The sequence below is a fragment of the Strix aluco genome, chromosome 10 (genome assembly GCF_031877795.1).
Source record: "Strix aluco isolate bStrAlu1 chromosome 10, bStrAlu1.hap1, whole genome shotgun sequence".
Lineage (NCBI taxonomy): Eukaryota > Metazoa > Chordata > Aves > Strigiformes > Strigidae > Strix > Strix aluco.
This window is the reverse complement of record NC_133940.1, coordinates 20,613,621-20,638,752: the sequence shown is the minus strand read 5'-3', so window position 1 is coordinate 20,638,752 and position 25,132 is coordinate 20,613,621. Positions and strand designations below refer to the sequence as shown.

General features: G+C 38.2%; 1 protein-coding gene across 6 annotated transcripts in view; it reads right to left on the bottom strand.

The window, feature by feature from the left end:
* LOC141927590 (integrator complex subunit 6-like) overlaps positions 1–25,132 on the bottom strand; it is a 42,068-nt gene that overhangs the window by 14,996 nt on the left and 1,940 nt on the right. For all 6 annotated transcript variants that reach the window (XR_012624531.1, XR_012624532.1, XM_074834717.1 and 3 more), the window contains exons 3-9: positions 7,519–7,668; positions 6,751–6,840; positions 6,251–6,434; positions 5,284–5,412; positions 3,098–3,261; positions 1,853–2,005; positions 119–251 (exon numbers count right to left, since the gene is read on the bottom strand). Coding sequence is in view for 4 of the 6 variants with exons in the window: in XM_074834717.1 (XP_074690818.1) it covers positions 119–251; positions 1,853–2,005; positions 3,098–3,261; positions 5,284–5,412; positions 6,251–6,434; positions 6,751–6,840; positions 7,519–7,668 (1,003 nt within the window). In the remaining 2 variants the exon portion in view is untranslated. The remainder of the gene's footprint in view (positions 1–118; positions 252–1,852; positions 2,006–3,097; positions 3,262–5,283; positions 5,413–6,250; positions 6,435–6,750; positions 6,841–7,518; positions 7,669–25,132) is intronic.

The window sequence follows — 25,132 nt, the reverse complement described above, 5'->3', positions numbered from 1 at the left end:
ACTCTCTGATCTCCATTATTTTATAACGTCTCAAACTAAGGCAGAACACCAACCATTATTGTTTTGCTTTTATTCTGAAGTAGCTGCACTGGCAGTCCAATGTAAATTTATTACCTACCTAACAATGGAAGTAAAACAGGATAGTTGTAAGGCATCACAAAGAGGTTTACACAGGTTAAAGTAGTGCTTGCTTTTAAATACCCGAACGGATGGCCAAGTTCGCTGTATTTTCCACTGCTACTCACAAATACCTGATAAAGAATAAGAGACATCATGGTATTAGAAGAACAGGAAGAGTATTAAGCATGGGGCATTTAAAAATTAAAATCAATCTGAATCCAATTGCATTAAGACAGCAAATTATCAAGAACAGCCAAGTTTGAGGTTGCACCTATCATGCACTTAAGATTCTGCAGTTACAAAACCAACATGCAACATTTAGCGTACCCCCAGTCAGTGTGGAAATGCTCTTCACATTATAACCTTTAGCGCTTTAGTGAAACTACTCTGAAGTGATGCTCTGGAAAGTTTTTGAAATTATTTAGAATAGGTTAGGGGACATGTGTTGAAGGTATGTTAAAAAATAATCTATTTGAAACTAGTCCTCTGACTCATAAAATAGCATGACTAAAGTTTATAACACTGATAAAAGAAATTTAAAGCATTTTAATCATAGAAATTAAACAAAACAAATATTCAAAAAGTCATAGCCAAGCACTAGCATTCTTAACATTGACTTTTATTTTAAGTGTGTGTGTATATATATATATATGGGGGTATTAACCTTGAAAAGCAATACATGCAAACAAGTATTTCAACAGGATAAAGATGGTACATATTCCTACGGAGACAGTCAAAATAACCCACAACTAACCAAAAATAGTTTTCCTAAAAAGAAGTAAACCTTGCAGTAAAAGGAAGTGTTTCTCCTCTATTTTTTCAGGGCTTGTTACGTGGTTTCTATGACAATGAGCTTATTTCTCTAGTTTGTAAGATATGTAGCTGCGAGAAGAAAAGCCGTTTTTGAAAACCAGCAGAGTAATTTTAATAACTTTAATTTTAATAACTTAGGCAAATAATGTAACTATGAATGTTTAAAGAACATTTTTGAAATGAGATTATTAAAAGTAACTTCAATTTTTGTTCTGAATAGGCATGCTATATTTTCAATTAAGTTTTAATTTTTATTAGGGAAACAGAAACATGAAAGACACCTCCAAACCCATCTTTCCAGCTAAAGTATCATACTAAGCAAACTCCCGGTGTACATACTAAGCTATCCTTTACAAGAACACCACTGAAAAGGGAATTACAAGCCTTATTTTATAGAGGATGCAGAAACAAGTCACTTATTCAAAAAAAAAAAAAATCACAAAAGCAACATGTAACAAAGGATTTCAGCAACAGAACTTTGACCTCTTCAAGGCCAATCTAGTCAACAAGATCAACAGCTCTCATTCAATTCCCATTAGCAGTTTCAACCATCTAGTGGAAATTATTTGCAGCTGCTGATTAGGTAACACGATGGAAACTAGTGCTACGTTTTCCCTGTAAGCAAATGGAAGCCTACAGAGAATTTCAATTTAGCCAAAAATGGAACCTGCAGGACACATTTCTTAACAGAATGAGATGGACCTAAAAACAGAACTAAATGAGATTACAAAGCCTGTAGAGGGAACACTCGATTCTGACTCCTGATAATTCTATTAGAAAGGAGGTAACTGAAACCTTGACACGTTTCTTCTCATCAACTGCAGAGTCTACAACCAGACCCCAATTCTCCAGGCTTACGAAGACTGAAGCACCTTTAGGATACCCATCACATTTCTAGAATCACATAAAGGGCAAATACCTGCCAGCAGGTATGGGGAGACTTTCGTTCCAAGATGTACTGTGTTAAGGGCGAAGGCTCAAGCTCATACTTGTCAAAAGGAAGCTTGTCGATTACCATTGGCTCGCAATCAACACAGGAGAACCTCACGACAGGGTGAGCTGTGCGCGGAGGCTAAAACAAAGGGGGAAAAACATATCAATGGTCTGGTATTAATGGTAAACAAATTAATTCTCTTAAAAAGATTCATAAGCAGATATTTTACCATCCTACAGGCTTCAACTCTCAGTTTCCACAATTTCCTTTAAAAGGAGAAAAGATACAAGCTCCCACAATATCGATTAACTAAATATTTCTCTAACTTAACAAAAATAAAAGCCACACACTGATAGAGACATTCTTCCCACTAAGAGAAAACCATGGTTAATATTCAACTATTTATCTTGATATTTAAAAGTCTCCATGTCAATCAACGTATAACAACACAGACAGGTTTAAAGAATACTTCAACCCTGCTTCCCAGCTTGATGTTCAAAGAATTACAGATGTGAAACTGCACTGACTTCACAAAGTATATCTCAAGATATTCCCTGCGAGTGATTTTTTTTTTTTTTTTTCTCTTGAATTGAGGGGTGGGGAGGAGGGGGAAACAGACAGACAGTACCTTGAGCGCTTGCAAAGTACAGAAACAGAACATGTCTAACAAAAGAGAGATGTTTAGAAGGCTAGTAAGACATGCCAAATGTATGGTCATTTCAGTAAGAAAAGGAGAAATGAATGCTGTTTTCTCCTCTTTTTCTGAATAGGGTAGCTCTTCTGTTTCAACTTTTATTCTTCCTGCTAGTGAAAGAAGAGTCCATACATGAAGTAATACTAAGCCGAGAAAACATGGTTGATCTTCTATCAAAAACAAATACTCCTTTTTCCATATAAATGCATTTTATAAAGGTTTGATTAAAATTTAATAGGCTCACTATGATCTGTGGTATGTGAAGTAATTTATAGTTAAATTTTATAATCTTTTAAAAACTATTTACCAAATTAACTAACCATATACATAGAAGTAAACCTTCCAGATGCCTAAAACATGATAGCATACAGTATGTACAGTAGATCATGCCATTCTGTGTTTAAAACAGTTTTAACTACCCTTTTAAAGCAAAGTCAGATCATATTAGTAAACACAGCAAGTAAACTACTGTAGTATTCATCTTCAGTCTGTTTAATTAGGTGTAGAATCCTTTTTTTAGTTCTTATTTTACTTACCAGTGTTGGTGAATTCTGATCAGGCCAAAAAGATTCTGGGATTGGCCAATGCCCAACAGGAACACCCGTTTTAGGGTTAGGCCGTACATAAATGAGTTTATGACAACTATGCCACGGTTGAGAAGCAAATGAATTGATGGGCCTGGATGAATCAACAAGTCCATCTAAAATTTAAACAAAGCAAAATAACAACAAAAAAGAAAATAAAAAGCTACATGCATGCATTTGTCTCCTAGCAAAACTTCTGTATTAGCAACCAATAAGGTGTTTCATTAAAACTGCTTCAAAGACATACAGATCTTCACATCAGTGGTTGAAAAAAACTATACATCAAAATGTAGAACAGCATCATCTGAGAAACAATGATAACATTTCCCACATCTACCCTTCTGCTCCTGTGGCATAGCCATTAGATAATTAGTGCAGCAAGGCATACTCACTTATTATGGAAAATGCTATTTGCTTAAGCTTAGTACTTTGACATAGATCTGATAGGCAACAGCAAGCCTATCGGGTTTAGTTCTGCTGCACCTGTAAAGGCTGATAATGTGCATTTACAGTCTTTGCACATGGGATGCAAAGCTCACTGACGGATGCTGCCATTAGTGGAAACTGAAAGTGGAGAAAAGTTTCATGGAGAAGTCAGATGTATCTTGCAGGAGCAGCTTTTGTCACATTTTTAATTAGTAACAATTCACAGATCACTTAAAACCCACTGTCTGCTGGAAAGACCAGTGCTCTCTGGCAGTCCACTGCAGTGTACCAGCCCAGACTCCCCTCCACATGGAGGACAAAGAATTTTGTAGCAGTATAGAATCTCACCATTAGTTTTCAAAGATTGCTCTTTAAAGCAAACAACACAGCAGAGATCACCCATTTAAAGAATCTTCTTAAAGTTAAAAAGATTTTACATTACTAATTTTCCTTGCTTTACATAGCTGGCCAATAATACTATGGAAAACACCTTTCAGTTACACATCACTTTGGTTTCTCTGCATTATATACACAACGATTTTTATAGCTTTGGTATATCCCATCATATTTCTCTCTAGTTTAGGACTTTCTCAATTCCCATAAAGATGGGAAGTCTCAATATTTTTATACATTCATATCCACAGTGCATCACCATTTAAATGTGACAAAAATAAAATAAATAAAAACCCAAACAATTTCACCAGCCGTTTTGCCACATAGGAGAGCATTTGGGCCAACAGAGACACAAGAATTGCTGTCCTGCACAGCATTATAGAAAAGCCTTCCACTAAAATGACATTTAAATAAGCAAAAGGAGAAAAAAATATATATATAGCAAGAAAAAGGTGATTCAAAAATGAAAGCAGGAATAAAGCTGGCTATGCTAGGATGCTCAGGGGATCCTAAAAGTTATTATGTTTCTGACATTCCAGGAACATCCTCATTTCCTAAATATGAACTGGTCAGCTCTCTCTCCTTCCTTTCAGCCATGAATTTCTGCAAATCTGAAAAACTGTTCCACATTAAGAGCGCATTTTTCTCTTCCCTGTTATGCATTTTACTTACGGCTAGCAAAATAACTCCTTGTTCTTTGCACAGTTTTTCCACTTGCAGCTAAGAACACTCAACTGAAACTTACTGTGATCAGTCAGCAGAATGAAAACATACAGAAAATTAAGCATTGAAATTACTTTAGAGATGTTTAAGTGTTTAAATACACTAGTCCTGATTTAATTATTTTAAAACCAAGTTTTGACAACACTGTACCTCAAGCTTTACTACTTCCTGCAAATATTCACTTTCCTCAGCCCCAGAAAAGAGGTAAGAAGAGAGTGACAGGAGAGCTAGCAAGCAGGTAGATCATCCATACATATATGTGCAAAACACTGCACCTTACCAAGGATCAAATAACACTTGTAAAAATATAACAAAGACAAGACTAAACATAAATAACACTAAACTACTTAAAAGCTATGAACAGCACATCCATTATGATTTGAAGTACTTGAAGAGATACCAGAGCTCTATCACTGAAGCATATAAGCTTTATAGCTTAATCACTTTTTTAGAATGTATTAGGCATCCGATGAATCCTGTACACTACAGTAAAAAGCTGGTAGGAAGGACACCAAAGACACCTGAGGACATTTGCATGCATACTAAATGTTTCTTCTTGAACATGAGGGGGGGGGAAAAAATAATAGTTACTATACCTTCTCCAATAGGAGCTGGATCTGGTCCTGACTTTTCAAAGTTAATAACAACTCCACTTTGGACTTTTTGAACTAGAGATTCTAAACACTGATTCAACATTCTTTGTGTCCGAACGCAGTAAGAACGACCTACGCAAGAGATAAATTACACACAGAAAATATGAAAGCAAGTTTTGAGTAATCTTAATTAAGGAAGATGTTTTATTACATAAGTCACACTGCCAAGGCTTTCAGTTTTATCCAAGTAATAGCAAAAAAACTTTGCACAAAATTATGTAAAAGGCAAAATACTTTTCAAATGCAATACAACCATGGGGAAAAAAAACTAAACAACCTGCTGAGCTTTTATTCATTAGTAAAAGAGGCCATTAAAGCTAAATCAAGCTGGTCAGAGGCCAAGTTTATAAAGGCCTTTAAGAATGCCTGATTTCACCAAGTCTGTGCAACCTGCTTTTGTCTACCCAGATCTTACCAACTCTTATACACACCTGAACTTCCCCCTCCCACGCAACATTTTTTCAAGCATCAATTAAAAAAATTCTGATCAGCATCTCAAGGAACAGGCTGCAGAATTAATTATTTTAAGATTAAATTTAGCTTATTAGTCTTGCAGCACAATTCACATCTCCATAATACCTGTCCCACTCAATTCAACATTTAAATAAAAAAAAAATCTCATGACTGAGCAAAGCCAACCTCTGGAAGGACAATAAGAAATTTTCCAGTCCCTCCTACCGGTGCATTAAGAAAATGCTTTCACATCTAAAAGATCTGAAATAGGGATACTGTTTTGTCTTAAAAGTTCTCCTGTGCTACTGGAAACCAACCTCAAAAAGCACCACAGATTCACACAGACACCAAGTAATGCAGATGGAGAATACAGCAAGAGGTGAAGTTGAATCAAAGGAAAAGAAATATTTTAAGGCAAATGCCAAATTCAAACCAAAACAAAGTAACATCCAGTTACCTCCTGTAACTTCACACATCTGTGTGATAGCAGATTCATCAGTAGGCACACTCCCAAGCTGCTCTGGTTCAGCAGATGCAGCTCCTGGCAAACGCAACACTAGAGCAAACAGCCTTTGATCCCAACGAAATGGTTCTTTGGTTAGTTCACTTCCAGGCAAAGGAGAATTCAAAGGAAGATGAAGCTGGTAAAAAGAGATTTAAGAATATTTTCAAGTATGTGACAAACCATCTAAAAACGTAAATATCCAAATTGATTCATTACTCAATAAAGGACCTCATTTCTCCCCTATCCACTAATTTATCCAAAGTTATATTCTGAAAACCCACTACAGGGCTGTGAATTTAGGGGTCAGGCAATGACAGCATAGCTAGTTTTTGTTCTCTATGAAACAGGTTGATGAAGCAGAAGTACTATTAGCAGAAAAAACAATTAATATTCATCTCAGCATAGCACCAACTTGCAAGATCATAACTTGAAAGAATTTAACCCAAGTTTACCTCCTCTTGAACTCCAGCCGTATTTGTCAGTTTGTTTCCATCTGTGATGGTAATCAAAATAGATGGCTCCAAAAAGAACGGATTCCTTCCCTAGAGACAAAAGCACAGGAACGCTGAGAGTAACCTTAACACTCAGTTACAGGCTTGTATTTTTGTCATTATAAAATAAACAGTAAGATAACCAATCTTTCAAAATAATCCTGTAATTTTCTTTCAATAGGTGCGGAGTCATACAGAACTACGCAAGATGTGCTACTCTGTGCACTCACAAACACCCGCTAAAGACATTTTTAGAATTACTAGTCTTCTTCCTCCAGTTAGTATGAAACCCCTCTAGCCCACAAAAGCAGTATATACATTGGAAATAATAGAAAAACTAGAATTTCATTATGACAGTGCAGCAAAAAAACAGAGCACTTTTAACTCGACCCTTCAAATGTGAGAGATGGAAAGTCAGGACATGAACTATAGATAATATAAAACTGCAAAACAGATCTGCCACCATCCATTGCACATACTCCCATACAGCAATTTCCTATCTACACTTGGGGTCACTTATACTGCTGCTCCCTTTGTAGTTCAATACGGAAAAAAGTGTTAGTACATCCCAGGGTATGTTCAGCAGACATAAAAAGAAAGAAAAAAAAGTTCACAGCTTAAGTTTTAATACACAGCTATCCAACATTTTAAAAAAAAAGTAAAATGCAAAAACAAACTTGGACCACCAAAATCCCCCAAAATAAAACCGACTATAAACAGATTTGTTACCTGTCCATAGTTGTCTATTCCAGACACTAATCTATTGAGATTTAACAAGTCAAATGATGACCTGAGTGCCTGACCAAGGGTTGTTAGTCCTGAAGCCTGGAGATTTTTCAGTTCATTCATAAATGTTGCATGGTTTTCCTTCCATCCAGCCTATTACACAAAACAAAAAAGCTTATTAGTTATTCTAGCAACAAACTGCAATCAACTGCCAGTTATTATCTCCCTTCCCACCAAAAATTAGATTATATTCCCAATTAATGGATACACTGCATCATTTACATGCTACACACACCTAATCCACGTATGCACAACTTGATATGAAACATACAGTTAAGTCTACAATGGGAGACTCAAGCATCTGTCAAACATCTGAAAAAAACTTGCAAATACCCATCTCTTACCATAAAAACTGCTGTAGAAATGATGCAATTAATAGAAGTATTTGGATTTAGCATGTGAATATTGTATTAGAAGAAACTGTCAAATTCGGAAGTCAGAAATGGAGCTGCCAAAGTAATAGCAATGATAAAAACTAAGAGAAAACCAGCATAATGTTGCTGCTTCTTCTGACATATACCCATTATCTTTCCTCCATAAATCAAGGCTGGAAGGAAAGAAAGGGTGCATTTGCAACACGTACTAATGCAGGAGTTTAAAAAAAAAAAAAAATCTAACAGCAACAGTTAAAAAGAAGAGAGATAAAGAAGTAATAGTAACAGTGCTCCCTAGTGACATCCTCCCCTTCCCACAATTTCCCCAAGTAGGAAGCATGCAAGCAGATCAATTTAGTAGAAGGAGTATTTTTTTAAAAAAAATCATAATCAGCTATTTTTAATATTACATTACTCTTGCTCAACTTTTCCATTTTTCTTGTACTTCCTCCCACCCCAGGGTCAGTTCATGCCTTTTAATGTACTATCAAGCACCCTCCGTCACTTGTACATTACAAATTTTCTCCTACTTTGGTATTTCAAGTGCCAGCCCTCTAATTACACTCTTCTGTCCTTACTTCCCAACATAAAATTTTCTTCTACGGAGTAGTTGCAAACACCCCATGTAACAGAACTAAATCACTGTTTAGAGTGCCTCAGTATCACAGCTTGAAATTTTGAAAAAATTCTTGAGAAAAGTTAAGTTACTGCCGACAAAGCCTGCAGACCATTCAAAGGAACAGCAAAATGGGATGAGGGTGGATGGGTCTGTCCTACCAAGCACTCTGGATCCTATGGTAAGCAGGGCTAACACACATCAGCATCAGTTGTGATTCACATACCCTTCTCTTAAAAAGTGGGATGCTGCAGAGTCAGGAAGCTATTTTAGAAACCACTAGCTCACAGGGAATTGGTATAGGATTTAACCTGCTTCAACTAAAACAAGCAAAGCTTGAAAATCCCAGATATTCACACACATTATCAGCCCTGCTATCGCATCGTACTCTCCAAACCATTGTTGCAGTAAGCAAGCAGTTATTCAACCAGGCTCGCTGTCATCCCATGCTCCACAAGGAACCCTAGTTACGCAGACATGGAGAGAACCATTTCAGACACTGACTTTTGCCAGGACAACCTCTGAGCAACACATCCTCCAGGCGAAGCAGGTTCTCTCTTACCCAGTGCACTAGGTTCAGCAGCCATCACCTGCTGACTACACCATGCTCTACAAGAGCAGGACTGGATCTCCTGTACTTTTTAAACAGCTACATCCCACTATCAACCTTCAGTACACACTGTGGGCTGCACAGATAGTCATAGGTCAGGGAAGTAATTTAGAGCCCTAGACAAATACAAGAATGGAATAGATAGGAAGGACATGAGATGATCAATATCTCTGCTAAGTTCTCAGGCCTAACCTAGGAGAGGGCTGCTTCTCAGAATGAGGAATTATCATAGGGAGCTTCAACAAAAACAGTTTTTGGTCAAGTTTAGCTCCCTGAACCAGTTCTTCAAGCTTTAGATTAGTGCAAGGGAGACAGAGAAAAAAAACTGCAAGAGGGCAAAGAAATAACAGACTTTCAGCAGGACTGGCCCAGCTTTATCATCAAACTGCACTTGAAGCTCAAAGGAACAGTGTAGTTCGATCAACCAGGTAATTCTCAGTAGAACACCATCAACACCTCCTCAACCGCAGCTTAAAAAAATACAGCATCTCATCAGCTGAGCTCTTCCTACAGGTGCTCTCAGCCCAAGGCAAGAACAAAGTACAAACACAGGGTCATTGCTTCGGACTAAAAGTGACTTAATTAATGATCTTTTTTTCAGGGTAAAAGAACACCAAATCCCAACAAGATGATTTGTGTTATCCTAAAAAAGCTTGCCTTAAAATAATTTAAAGCAAACATGAACAACTACCAAAACATACGAATTCTACAAACCCTTCGATGTAGGTGAAACTGCTTCATTTTGTCTGGTAAAAACACCTATCAGGTTAGTCCAGCTTCTTGGGAATAGCCAGGCTCTAGTTCAAAAAACGTTTTCCAGCAAAGAATGCTGTTTGAGTTACTTTGTTGCAAAAGCACGTGGGGGGAATAAAATATTTACAAAGGAAACACTATTCCTAGCCTGCAACTCCTCATTTGAACTCTAATGAATTTAGGAGTATTTCTTTGTAGAATAAACAGTAACTATCTTCACTGATATTTGGAGAACTGGGCATTTTCCTTTTCTGAAAACATTTGCTTGGCTTCCAGCTCCTACTGCGTTTGATCTAGCTGCAGTGTGGTCAACTGCCTGCAAAATAAGCTGCCATTTTCCCCATGCATAACCAAGTAAACTGAAGGTGCAAGGAGCAGCTGATCACCACTGGTTTGCCTTCAAAGAAAATTATTTTTTCATCTTACAGCCTCTCACAGGATCTTTAAAGATAAAGCTGAGGAGAGTTGTACCTTTTAAGTAAACAGAGTAATACTGAAGAATTTCTAATTAAGTAAACAAGGGCAGCAAATGTAAGATTTCCTAATTACATATCCAGAGTTTTAAACAAAGGTCTGATTAGTGTGCTACATTCACTAGCTTATCCTCAAACAAGCTTTTTGAATCAAAATCACCAAAATTAATGACAAGAAGGTCTACTTCTGTAAAATGTTTTTTTCCAGAAAGACTCTAGCTAATGTATATAATTAAACAAGTATTTCAGGGACAGAAACTAAAGCCCCGAAGATCTCTTTGTATTCTCCTCTCCATATATACGATAGGATCATTCTTAAAGCAACATAGTCAAGTACGTAATACAGAGCATACGCATAATGAGTTCAGCAAAGCACTTTAAAGTGATTAAATAATAATCCTTCCTAAATTCAAAATACTGACACTAATGTTGCTTAGAAAAAAACACTTGTTTTTATACAGCACTACTTCCATTTGCCAGCAGAAACATTAATCACCAAAAAAACCTCCACCAACCAAAAAAACCAACCAAAACCTCACAACCTTAGAGGACCATACACAAACATATTCTACAAAAACTACATGTACTCTACAGGTCAGTAATTATGAAGTCAGAACTAAACATTAATTATTTTAGTTGTTTATGAACCAGCTCTAACAGCGTAATTTCTCATCATCTTCAATATTACATTCCTACTTAGTCACTTTTATGCCCAGAATTTATTAATAGCAATCTGAGCAGCCTTTGTCTTGCCACTGTTACTAGCTTCTCCTTTGACAATTTATACGAACAAATAATTTTAGCCTGTATACACATACCAAAAGACTTTAAAAGATAGCTGGGAAAAAACCAAACACTATAAGCAAAAAATCTCATCCTGTTTGTTTGTGCCAAGAACAGGCAAAAATGCAGTGTCATTTAGCCTTCTGTGTTGACAACTGCAGGCTTTGGATACCATCCTACAAAACCCTGAGATTTGGAAGCAGCATACCACCTTCCAGCTCCTGGCTTCCGCCTTTGCAAGCAAATCATACTGAAAAAATAACGTACTTAAAAAAACATTTTTTTCTGGTGACTTAGTTTTCAGACAAATCCATGCCCTGCTCTCTTTCATCATACAGCTATAGAAGCATTTCAGCTGCTTCAAGAGGCAGGTAAGGTCAAAATAGCTTATTTTGGCAATAGATAGACCCAGATTACCTAGAATTCAAACAAACACCAACGTGAAAAATCTATAGCAAAGAAGAGAGGGTCTTATTTACACCAACCAGAACCAGGAGTAACTGAACATCAAAAGGAAGAGAGTTGAGCAGCAAAAGAAAATCTCATTCAGAATCAGTAGCTTAAAAAGACCTTCAAGACTTAGGAAAAACAAGAGAAGCAGACTTCAGTTGCAAGAGGCAGGAAAGAGAATCTTATAAAATACTTTAGTGGAAAAAAATAAAACAAAGCACCCACACTACCTTTATCACACGAAAGAGAGCAGGGGGGCTAGAACTAGGTGGTCTTTAAGGTCCCTTCCAGCCCAGAGCATTCTATGATTCTATGGTAATATCGAAGTACAAGTAAAGCATACGTGTTGTAATCTCAGCTACACTGACTTAACTATCATTTACTGGTTTTATTGTAGTTTTTTTGTTTGGTTGGTTGTCAGTTTCTTGTTTGATTATTTTTTTTTCCAAAAAAATACAACGTTTTTGGGCAGCACATTTGTTTACAACTATTTCTTAGCACAGTTTGGTCAGCTTACAGGGGCAGACTGAGGTTGGGCATTAGAGCACAAGAACACCAGGTCCAAAGCAGTCTCTCCAGATTTTAACAGCTCCATGAAATCCAGGGAGCTGGTGGTCCTGAGGCTGCAAGTCTTCATCTTTAGTGCTTCTACAGGCAATGCCAAAAGACAGAACCGTAGAGTTTATTGTTCACTGGATTGCTTTCAGATCCAATTCAAAAATTGTAACATTACTAAAGATCATTTTCCAAGTAAGAAGACAATTTGCAATCTAGCATGCCAATCACAACAGCCTGTGTTACAGTAAGTACTCAGTATTTATTTAAACATACAGACTTTTAAAGTTCTGCTAATGTTTCCCTAGAAAGAAGAATTAGAATTTAGGTATTACAAATTGTTTAAAGTATTTAAGTTTCTCAATAACTGAAGCTATTATTAAATGCACCCATCTGGGGAAAACTAAGACTCGTTCAGGATAACGTGCCTGTGGCATGCTAGGTTGTCAGTGACATCCATTTGGAAAAAAATAAGGGAAGAAAAAAAATCCAGCTGTTGAAATCTAAAACCACTCCTGCTATGGAATTTCCAAGTAGTGTGTGAAGACAGTGAAACCAGCAGAGCATCTTGTCTTCCAAATCATCAGAATGGTTACTTTTTAAGTTACCTTTCTGTTCACCGGTAACTGTACACATGGCCACCACTCAAACCTGTTCATGTCTGTGTGAGAATCAAGCAGATATTTCTTTTCCAGGGAACTGAAGCATTCTTTTGGACCCTATTCAGTGCCAGAGGCTGTTTCTCAAATGCCAAAATATCTTCACCTCTTTGTGATCTGAACTCAACCCCAGCATTGCTCAGCACGTTCGGCAGCAGGGAATAAAACTTAGCAAAGGGGGAGAGGAGGGAACATCCTTGGTACCACATGTCTTCCTTCCCCACAGACAGGGTTACGCTGCTTGTTGCTACAAAACAATCAATGCCCACACTACCCGCCATGGCTTTTATTTGATGTTCAGAGATTTACTAGTTAGAAATAGCACAAAAAAGATGAAAGATATTATGCTATAAAGAAATATGCTATAAACATTGTGTACAGTTTAACATTTAAAATTCTTAAAATAAGTCAACATCATGCAACCTACATCACCAACTAATTTCATCCTCACAAATGTTTGTCTGCACTGTGCAAACGGGGCAGAAAGAATAGCTCAAAAAGACAGACATTGACTCCCCTCCAAATACTTATGAATGCCATTTTTGAGGCAACAGAGCTCTCGGGCTCTATCTATACCTTGGCCACAGAATAACTCTTCTCTCATTTCAGTACCTGTGCTCTCTAGTTACTTTTATGCAACACACCAGTCCTGTCACTGCACAGTATCAAACAGCCCTTAGTAAAGAAACTCACAAGATCAATTCTTTTTTGTTCTTGGCACAGGACAGCATCACAACACCCACCTCTGAGATATGAGATTAGCATACCTCCAGCACAGAATGATACTGGCACACAGGCCTGAAATCAGCTTATCATAGGGGTAGTGCTCAACACAATGAGCCAGCCTGGGTCCAAGCTGTACTGTCCTGGATTTGGAGGACTAGTGAGTGCTGGTGGATGTACATCAGCAGATCTTACTGATCTGATGCAAAGCTTGTGGGAAGAGGAGGAAGGTTTGATGGGACCAAGCCAGCTGTGTGCAATTGCTGTTGCTGTGTTAGGCTCTCCAGCACACAGTAAATCATTTATATTACTAGTTTTATTCCCCACTCTTCCAGTCTCCCCTTGCCTTAGACAGGGGGTTGAAACAGACAGCTGCTACCCCTATTCTTTGCTGCAACAAAGTAAGATTCTAGGGCAAGGATGGATGAAAAGACAAGTATGTCTTGGTTAGCAAGCCAGGGGAGCCTATCTTTAGCTTTCTACATAGAAATCCGGTTTTGCACAGCAGCAGAGGAACCAGAGTTTCAGGGTAAAACTTAGATATGACCCTACCATAGGCACAAGAGAAACAAGTCCTGGTCGCTCAAGCAGGTATACACTGCTGCTTACTATGAGACCAGCCTAACAAAAAAACCACATTTTCAGTTCTCATTTGAGGAGTATTTTAATGGATAGTAAGTTCACAGGTTTAAACAACTTCCTCAATAGGCCCACAGAGCATTCAAGTACAGTGAAGAGTCTACAGAAGCACCTGTCACTTGGTCCTCCTGACCTTAGAGCTGGTGAGCGACAGGTTAGCATTGTAAGGCTAAAGCGTTGTGAATAGTAAGCAAATTGTTTTTTCCTGTCAAGTTATTTCTGATGGTTTTGTAGGACACTCAAACTGAAACCTAGTGGTCAAGTGCTTCTTTAAATCCAGAGCAGACTTTTAAAAAACTTTATTTTTTTAGAAACACTTGCTTGAGTCCCAGTCAAATAAAAATAGTCACAGAAGTTTAATATAGGTAAAACATCTCCAAGAGAACAGAGAAGCATAAACTGAATCATAAAATAACAGGCTGGAAGGGATCTCAAGGATCATCTGGTCCAACCTTTCTTGGCAAAAGCACTGCTTTAATACATCTTTAGAAAAAAAAGAAACTGGAATAGATGATTCCTTTAATCCCACATCGCTGAGACATTTTGGCACTACTTTTTTACCTGTAGAAAAATGATGTAACTTTGCTTGTCCTCCATCTCCATCCATTTCCAGGCACCACAATCCTTCCCTTTCTCCAGCTCTAGGACTATGTACTTTGATAACAAACACAGAGTCTCTCCTCCCATCACCCAGATTACTTTTTCCTACAAAACTGGAAACAGCCTTAGCGCAAGGAAGAACGTGTCATGCACTGGCTACCTTTAGGTCAGCAAGCAGTGCAGCATAAACAAGGCAGTCGTTCCTAACAAGATGACCATCGCACTACTGCATTTCAGGGGTTTTACTTCAGAATAGCTGCCCTGTAGTATAGTCCTGTGGACTCACTCGGGGCTGAGGTGCATCTTTCAGTTTTATTTCATCCGAAAGGAATCCAGTGCTTACACTCCAAGACAGGTCTGCAATGTGAACTGAGGCGCACAGGAGATCCCCTTAAATTGCACATTTCCAAGCTGAATTCTCCTGTAGGGTGCACCAATCAAAAACTAATTCATTTACAGAATAGACTGGACCAGCTTGCTTTCTAAAGCATATATTAGTGAATGTGAACAAGATCAAAACTGCATTCTAGTGTGACATGTAATTGCCATTGACAGGCAGTCAATTACATAGAAAAGTAGTATTTCTTCATACCTCAAAAAAAAAAAAATTAAAATCACACACCTTAGGAAACAAACTCAGTCAAACTACACCATGTAGTTCACTGTCCCTTTAAGATGACTTCAACATTAAACAAGATATAGAAATGCTTCTCCATCAACTCATATTAATCTTTAGGCACAGTATCCGTGGAAAACACTAGTAGAGAGGCTCTTAAGCTCCAGTTACGAAATGAGTAGTGGGGCCTTCTGTTAACGCCAGCATGTACAGAAAAGCAGTACCTTCACCTGTTAGAAATGTCAAACAGAGATGCTCAAAGCTGAAACTATGCTTGGAATCAAGTGGCAATAATAATCAATGCCAAGCAAGAAAAGAAGTCCACACTACCTTTTTATTTATTACCTGCTGCTCCTGCTTTAATCCGTCTCTGGATTTAGCTTTTTGGTCAACAATATTTCATGTGTTTTGACAGCTACGCTCACCACACTTTTTGCTGCACAAGGATGAAAGAACTACACATGAAGAAAGGAAAGTATAAACACCAAAGAGATCAGGGTATCACCCCGTTTCAAAAAGCATTCTTACTTAAATAAAAGAACATTATCCAGTTAAAAAAGCAGTATTTCTGAGAAACACTCAACAAGCTAGGATATTTCAGTACGGAGTTGAACCAGAACAAGCTGCATTTCACACAATAGCTTAATGAACAGGGAACATAGATGTAATCATACAATTTGCAGCTCTAATACAGTAAGCAAAATGAGAGGCTACGTTCTTCTGTTCAGCAGCATAGCAGTCATTTTAGAAATACCTTTATAGGTGCATCTAAACCAAACACTGTAGAGGGCAACAGTTGAAACATGGAAGTTTTGATCAAAACTTTGCATTTACCCATAGCACCTGTTGCTCTTTCAGACTATCAAATATGTTTTCAATGCCAGTCAGCCCCCAGCTCTGTTCTCCTGGGCCCTTCATACTCCCAGCATGGTTGGAAAGGTCACAAGGAATAAAGGCAATAGCAAAGGGGCTACAGAGCATGTGCTATCAGCACAAGGGATTCTTCATGGCACATTTTCAGGAAGCGAGTGGAAGAGAATTACTAATGATCCTCTAGCTTTACGGCCCAGAGCTGAGACAACACAGGATGATCCACATTCATTTTGAAAACTGTCATACTCCTCCCCACTCCTTCCAAAAGCACATCACAGAACTAGTGCAACACACCAAACTGGTACATGTATTACAAGTTTACTTTCATTCTCAAGAAGGTAACAAATCTAGAGGGGGTCATCTAATCAACAGATTTCCTTAATTCATGTCTGAAAGGCTATCCAAAGGACTACTGGGGAAAAAAAAAAAAGAAAGAGATAGACTTTAGATCACAATTAAATTCACATACTTGCTGAAGGAACACAAATTGAGACACCTCAACTACCTAGCTACCCAATAATGTCACCTTCACCTTCGAGTCTGATACAGCAAAATATACATTGGTGGAGTTGGTAGTATTGCTATGGGCAGAGTTTTTTATTCTAGAGGAGGACAAGCCACTGCCTTTCTCTAGAATCATCCAGTCCAAAAGTAACTATCTGAGCTCCAGCTCTGTTGCTTACAGAATCATTCAGGTTGGAAAAGACCCTTGGGATCATCGAGTCCAACCATCAGCCCTACTCTACAAAGTTCTCCCCTACACCCTATCCCCCAACTGGAGGCACTCACTGCCTCACTCCATCACGCTGTGGATGTGGCGGCCTGAGCCTGTGCCCACGCGAGTCCCGCCTGCCTCGCTGCGGGCCAGGCCCTGCTCCAGCCCCAGGCACCCACCACGTCCTCAGCCTGCGAGCACACCGTCGGGACACCCAGCAGCAGCTAAACGCACCAACTGTTCTGGCTCAACAGATGCACATTTTCCCACAAAGCTGAGTTTAACTTTTTTTTTTTTAATAAAAAGTTATTCGCTCTAGACTAACATGCTATGAAGACCAATACTAATGCATTATTCTCACTTACAAGCAGAGCATAGCAACACCAGCTTAACCACACTGTAGATCTTTGTTTTCAGTCAAATTAGTCATTCAACAACATCCATCTTGGGAAGATGTGTATTTTTTTAAATACTGTTTTACACGTTTAAGAGTTTAAAAGCATCTCTGAAAACACAGTCAAATCAACAATCATCTTCATCTTTAAAAAGCAAAATTAAGGAGTTCTGAAGCATTGATTTTGTAGTCTAGAATAACACAGCTAGCGCTACTCTTCCTGGAGTTTGCACAGGAACCCAAGCAAAGAATCACAGTAACCAGGTAAAATGTGAGATTGGCCCTTTAGTTAGAAAATATTAAGGAAAAAAAAAAAGCTGTTTAAAAGAAAACAAGGCTCTGGCTTACTTATCCGGTAGCAAGTAGTTCAAGTTTCAGAGATACTTGTAAACGCCAGATCTTACACCAAAAGAAACTCTGTCTTTCAAAGACTCTGCAGAGTGAATATACAGATCAATAAAAGTCTATGGGCAACCACAGATTCTGATCTGCACAATAATCGAGTCTCATTACAAGAATGTACGCTTTCCTTGGCACCTTACTAAAACCTTAACCCTAGAACATGCTGCTTACAGATGAAAGTGGTTACTACACAACTATTTTCTGACTATTCTAAAATTACCAAGAAAAATGCAAAGCAAAAAGACTACTTTAAATTACTATCTGCTATACTTTTTTGGGCGGGTAGAAGCACAAGAGTTATGTATTAAGTGATACCCTGTAAGAATAAAGTTTAAGGAGGAAGAAAAAAATTCTAAGACTCTAAATCTACAGGAGTGAATTACTTAAATAATAATCTGCATTTGAAATTCAGAACAGCAGCAACCACTCCATCGATTTTTTGTAACCTACGTTATTAAATAAAATCAGGGATACAGGCATTCAAAATATAGAAGGTGAAGAGGAGAATCACTAGAGACTGGAGGCATCCAGAGTCTTCTCACACTGCTCTCCCCTCTAAAAGCACTGATCTCCAGAAGACAAGTCACATGGTACAGAAATTACTTTTTCCCATTTGATTCCAACTGTCTGAAGTATGAAAACACTGTAGGAGACAAAACTTAATGCTGTCTTTTCTTGTTCACAGTAAGCTCAGAACATCATTCTTCCACCATTGCTGCAAACCACAGATCTTTCTGGCAAGCTGTTATGAAAAATGCGCAAGGGTGAACACTGTAGAAGTGTCTGCAACCTTAATTACCTTTTTCTACTATTACAGTGCAAGACAATCAGCCTTTAACACCATATTAGTTTCTCCACAAAGTTCAAAGAGAATAAATGCCTGTTTTCAAGATACGACAGAAGTATTTTATGCATATTTTTAGCTACACCACAAAGCCACGTTACAAGGTCTAGGCCTTCTTCCATAAATACCAACAAAAAAGAAATCTTTTAAAACTCCATGTGTGAAGCTCAAATAGTAACAGCACAAAAGGGGAGGAGGCAAGCCAGTAAAAATTACACGTGGCAGGAACCACCAACTTCACAAAGCACCTTCCTTCTTACAGAATATCTCACTACAAAAATACAACTAGGAAGGATCCAACTCAACTGTTTGATTCCACATTTTAAGCTTCTATTTTTAAAGTAAAAGCGACCTTTGCACTGAGGATGAGTTAAGCCTCTTAGTGCAAACATATCTACTTTTGTCTAGTTTATCCTGTAGTCTTAAGGGCTTACATCTTTGAATGTGTCCAAGATCAAATAAAGAACCAAATAAAAAGATGAAAAAATAAATTGCTACAGTGGCTATGAACAACAGATGTCAGTTTCCATTCAAGGCCTCTGGCATCCCATCAATAGTATGAAGCAGCAGCACACTTCAGACGAAAAAGCAAGCTTTTAGTTTGCAGATTCCTGTAGAAACAGAACCAGTTAAAATATTTTCATTAAGAATTAACCTAGCAACACAGACTCTTCCCCTCCCATGAAGACAGGTAGCAGATGAAAGCACAAGTTCAAGTATTTAACTAACTTCAAAAACTAATGATAAAAATGACAGCCAAGCAGAGTTTGGTCCATCATATCTATCAAGAAGTTAATTTCTGAACTGCCCTTCCATTTAAAATCAATTCCTTTCAAAAGCTTAATCACCACCTTCTTGCATGAACTTGAATTTTTACAAGAGACCTCAGTTTCAGAATGTACCAAACTACTTCTTTTAGAAGAATGAATCACTATTACTGGTTTGTTTGGTTTTTTAAACAGGAAAGGCACATTACTATGCACAAAATTCCTTAATATAGTGCTTTCTCCTTGTCACACCAGTTCCTGCAAAAGAATGTTCACTACAACTGACAAACAAAAGGCAGTCAGCAAGAAGCAGTCGCTCAGGACATGGAGAAAGAAGTAAGACTAGGACACTTATGCACATTTAAAAGCATTTTAACAGGCTTTACACTACCCAATAGGTTGTCTCTTAAGAAAGGGAACATGCTTTTTAAAGGATGCTCTCTATTGAAACCCATTTAGTACATTTATAAGCTAAAAGGAGCTACAATACTTCTATTGCATGCTTGCTACAGGGATGCCAACTGATTACTAAGGTTTTAGTAAAATAGTTTTTTGGATTTTTTTTTTTTTGATTGAGGGACACACACTGCAGTATATAAAATGCAAGCCTACCACCTGCACCAGCAAGAACCTTTTAACTATCTTTGGCTTTACGTGTCCAATTCCAAAACATGCTTAATTAAAAAAAAAAAAAAAAAAAAGACCTTTCTGCATGCATACACACAGGGCACACACATCATTCAAAGACTTAAGTGATAAGGCAGTTAAATAGGAAGGAGCAGGTAAAAACTGTTTGGCAGGGGATTCTCAAACAGTGTTAAGTGGATTTTGTTTTGTCCTCAGAAAGAACTAGACAATCAGGATTCACATGAGTGCTCCTTAAACAATCAAGTGTCTTCCATTTCTTTTCTTAAATTCATTAGAGGAAGAGCAATTGTTGGCTTTAACATGCCAGTCATTTATGCTGAAAGTCAACCGTCTGAAAACACACAAATTCCATGATAAAACCCAAACCAAGCACAGTGGAAGATGTATTAAAAGACTGGAGGAGAGGTGTGCTTAGTACTTAACAGGCAATGGAAGATTTTAGTGTTCAGAAATAAAAATGTTGCTATTACCGACTCAAAATGTGTATGGTGGTAAAATAGGAATGACTACCTCTCTCCGCTAAACAAATAGAGAACTTAGTCTCCTGAATTACTTATCAAGAACACACACTGCGTATCACACCTACATTCCATCCAGTTCTTAACTACTACATTCTGCATGGGGTTTTTTATCCTTCCAAAAATGCTTGGCTAGTAGGTTCACAAAGTTTGTACATTATTTACAGCATAGCTGGACAGAAAGATAGGCCTCTCCCATTTACCTCGGTTTTCTTTCCCTTTTGCATCTCTCCAGTATCAGCTCCCCTCCTGCCCCTGCAGCTGCTATCTGCCTTACACCAAACAATTCTGCCTGCATAGCTCACTACCAACTTGTAAACCTCCAACCATATTTCCAGCTGTTCATACATCCTTTTCCACAGCACAGGTCAGACCACCAAGTACTTGCATTTACCAGAAGCCACACCTTTTACATGTAAAACTGATGGTTTTCAGTGTCTCAAGGTTCCTGTAAAAGTCTAATCAATTTAAGGTTATTCTGTGGATTTGCTACAGGTTAGCTTACCATGTATTCCTCTGGTCTTTTTCCTTGACAGAAGTTAAAACACGAACAAATGCACTTCCTATCACCTCAGGCAGCTTTCCTGAAGATCTCTGCCTCAAACCCAACAGGTTTCATAGCTGGGTTTCTCTTTCTCCCTGCAGCTCAGGGTCAGGAGCTCTGATTTTATTTCTTCCAGAAACAGACAAATAGATCTGACATCTCTGCTTTGCCACACAGCCTGTTCATTTGCCACCTCTCTTTGCAGAGTCAGTGGTAATTGGTTACATTCTACACCAGAAGAGCTTCCATGTGAAAGCAGAATTAAAATGTAGGCAAAAGATTTTGTGCCACTAAAAAAGAGACAGCACAGTTAGTCTCACTGAGTCTGACCTTATGAACTCCCAGTTTTGAAGCACTATTTTAGTACTGTAAATGAACAGGTTATTTACATATAGTAAATATGTAAAGCATCTCTTTGATGGATGCTTAAAAGAGGCTTCTACAAGTTCCTATTCCAGCCTCTAAGGTATCCCAATCCAACATCAAAATCAAAGGTCATCAAGCTCAACCTTTACAAGAATTTAAGGGAAACAGAAGAGCTTGCTCAGAGTCCATCATGAAGGGGGCTGCTTCCACAAGAGCGCTCTTTAGCACTAAAACATATGTTCAGACTAGCAGGGAACTGCACAACTGGAAGGCATCCTATCTGTCAGTCCCAATTTGCATTTCTCAAATAGTAAAGTGTTTCATATACATTGTATTAAGGATTTTGAGCTACTTCTCAGACATCTACATATGTATTTCTGCACCCAGATACAGGGAGTCTATTTGTAGTGTAGTCACAACTGACTCTTAAATTCAGTATAATACACCACAGAAAGAGGAAAAGGCATATAATTTCAAATTCAGCAGAGTAAACAAAACTGAAGTTCTCTCAGTCTTGACTTGTGACCAGATCATTTATGAAGGTCATGCTACAGTCTCATAAGAGCATAAAACAAAAGCCATATTTCTGTGACCCTGTCATAAATAATACTCGTCAAACACTGAGGAAAGGCCGTATCACTGCCAGCAGCCAGATATCAGTCACATGGGAACAAGTCAGACCAGTTAATCAATAACTTCACATAAGACCACCATTGTTTTGCTTTTTTTTTTCCTGGGCCTGAACTAGCCATTTGCAGCACAAATCCACAAGCACACCACAAACTGCAGGATGTGAGGTTTAACAAAAGTCAAGAATAGAAAAAACAAAGAGCTAAACCTTGCTTTCCTTTTCAAAAATTCTTTCTAGGCAGAGATTTTGGTATGATCTCTGTTACAGAGAAATTTAGGTAGATCTTGTTGAAACCTCCCTCCCTCTTTTCTGCATCACTGGAAAACAGGAAAAACTTTGGGGAAGGGGGCAGGTGAGAAGACTCTTCTCCCTTATCCCTGTACTTTTACTCTAGCACCACTACCTCAGGAAAAATCAAATAAAACGGCTTAAGATCCTGTCTGTTTATGGCATGTGCTTAGGCGTAGAGAAACACATATAGTCAATAGAGGGGAAAAAAAAGCAGCTGAGGATGCTAGAAGTTTACACAATTTCAAGAAAAGCAACTAGGCAAATACATATGAAGAGCCACAGAAGACCATTACTGGCATAGCAACCCTCAGCATGGGTCTCTGAACAACAAACTGTGGGAGCTTGGGAAAGTGCTCTGCAGAACTGTCAGTGATACACGACACCTGGCCTGTGTGCAGGCTCCTCCTCCTCCCCAGACATTCGGTATCAGCCATGTTCTGCAGAAAGGGATGAGAAGGGTGGGGCTGGCACACAAGGCTCAGAGGTACTGCAACACCAGGTCAAGGCACCGATGGGATGGAGCAAATTCCAAGTTCTAGCAATCCATGAATATAAAGTCTTCAAAACAAGGACATACCAGGTACCATATTCATTGAATCAGATAATTCAATAATTTATCTTAATAATTCAAAAAAATTTACCTTTGCTAGAAGGCCAAGAATGTCAAATACTGTGCCAGACAGCAAGGCTCTTCTTAAACCCATTTTTCTCACCCAACAGAACTGGACACACAAGGGAGAGTACATTCCCTCAATACCTAAATTTAAGCACTAGGGTTTTAATTGTAACAGAAACCTGCCACATGCTACTGGTTACAAAGGAGTTTTACTATGGGTATCATTAGCTTCCCAAACGTGCCCAATACCCAAAATCAGAATGGACTAGCTCACTTCAATGCTGCTAACATGCCACTAACCTAAGACAGACTCACTTGACAGGGTTATACATTTCATAAAATGCTTTTAAAATATTAAATATTTTTGTCTTATTGGAAAGTATTTTAGAAACAAAGTCAGAGTTGTAAATGGCTGCATCATAATTACTGTCACAAATCACCATCTACGCATTATGTAACGAACAGGAGCAGAAGAGCTGACAAGGTTCCAGAAGCATTTGCTGTGGGAGTGGAACTGATATTCCCACCATCCCCACCTCACTGTCCCTGCCTTCCCAGGACAGCACTCTGCCTCCTCTTTAGACACATGCCACCACAGTTCTTTGCAGAGCCACAGTGCACACTCAGAGACTAGATAATCCCATTTTTAAGAAGTGGCACAGAGAGCTACGAGCAGTCAATTAAAAACAGGAGCGACAGGTCTTGTAAATAATTTCAAAGCCTTAATACTAAAGACTGTTCCAAAACCATCATCTTACACAGATTTTAGCAAATTTGTGCAATAGCAGGATCCTTTCACTTAGCACAATATCACCACACACGTGATGCTTTCTTGAGATATTCTTGTGAACCAGTGCTGTTGATTTAAAATACTTTAAGGCTCCAAGTAAGCGAATTCTGAAACAAAAACAATGCACTCATCTCACAGTTACCCCCTGCTTCAAGCTGAAGCTCCTGTAATCTCTACCTCCTGGGTGGTCTCAACTCCACAATATTATTTCCCTCAATTGCTTCACTGGTAACCTTAAGAACTATCTGTGAGATTATATAATTTCATTGTGTAAATCGTAAAGAAAACAAGAGGATAAAGGACTAACCAAAACCAGCTGCTACTGCACATACTTGGAAAGCAGACTCGCAAAGTACATTCACTTGTCAAGTTTGTTTTTTCCTTCCCTAAATCAAGAGAGATAAATTACCTAACTACAGCAGCATTAGCAAAGAAACTAAATTTTATTCCTTTTACAAGCATGTTTTGTAAGACACAGAGAACCTGGCCTAGACCAGAAAGTTTTCCTGGTGTAACTATGGTTGTTAGAAAAATACAACAGAGGGGCATCATAAATACCAGTAAAAGGTCTTGAGAACATGTCTTCAAAGAGGGGAAGAATCATGCTGTTGCTGTAAGGCTTTCTCTGCGTGAGTAAGAGACAGGATGACAGCCTAACCACACTAATTTATGCCATGAAGTCTTTACGTAATAGTTGAACTGGAGTTGTGATCATAATTATTATAAACATATTTATTGGACCTGCAGCCTGATCCTACACAAGTTACTAAGTTCTGAAAAAACTCCAATTTAAAAATCAGCATGCTAAAGGTAGAAAAATAAATTTCAAAGAAACATTAGAAAGTTACAAGAACCACGATACTTTTATTTTCCCTTGGCTACTCACTGTATGTCAAACATGACTGAGTACTATGACAGGTATCACACAGTCCCACTTATTTAAATTATTATTTACTAAAACTGGGAACACAGTCAGATGTTCATTAGTACATTAGAATGTACACAGATGCTCATTAAACATACAGATCTTCCCCAGCAAATCTGAATATATATGTGGTGATAACCTGTACCACTACCACACAGACATCCAGCAGAAAAGTCTTTAATTTATTAAATCACCAGTACGCTTGCTATCACTGCACATGGAAAGGTTTCTTCCTCAAACATAAGAAAGGTATATTTGTAAAATATTGTCACAAAACCAGGAGAAAAAACCCTTAACACAAGAAATCTACAGTTAACACTGGCATAACAAACATTTGGGTTTTGCATCCAGCCACAAACGTGGATGGGGAAAAGGATGTGTG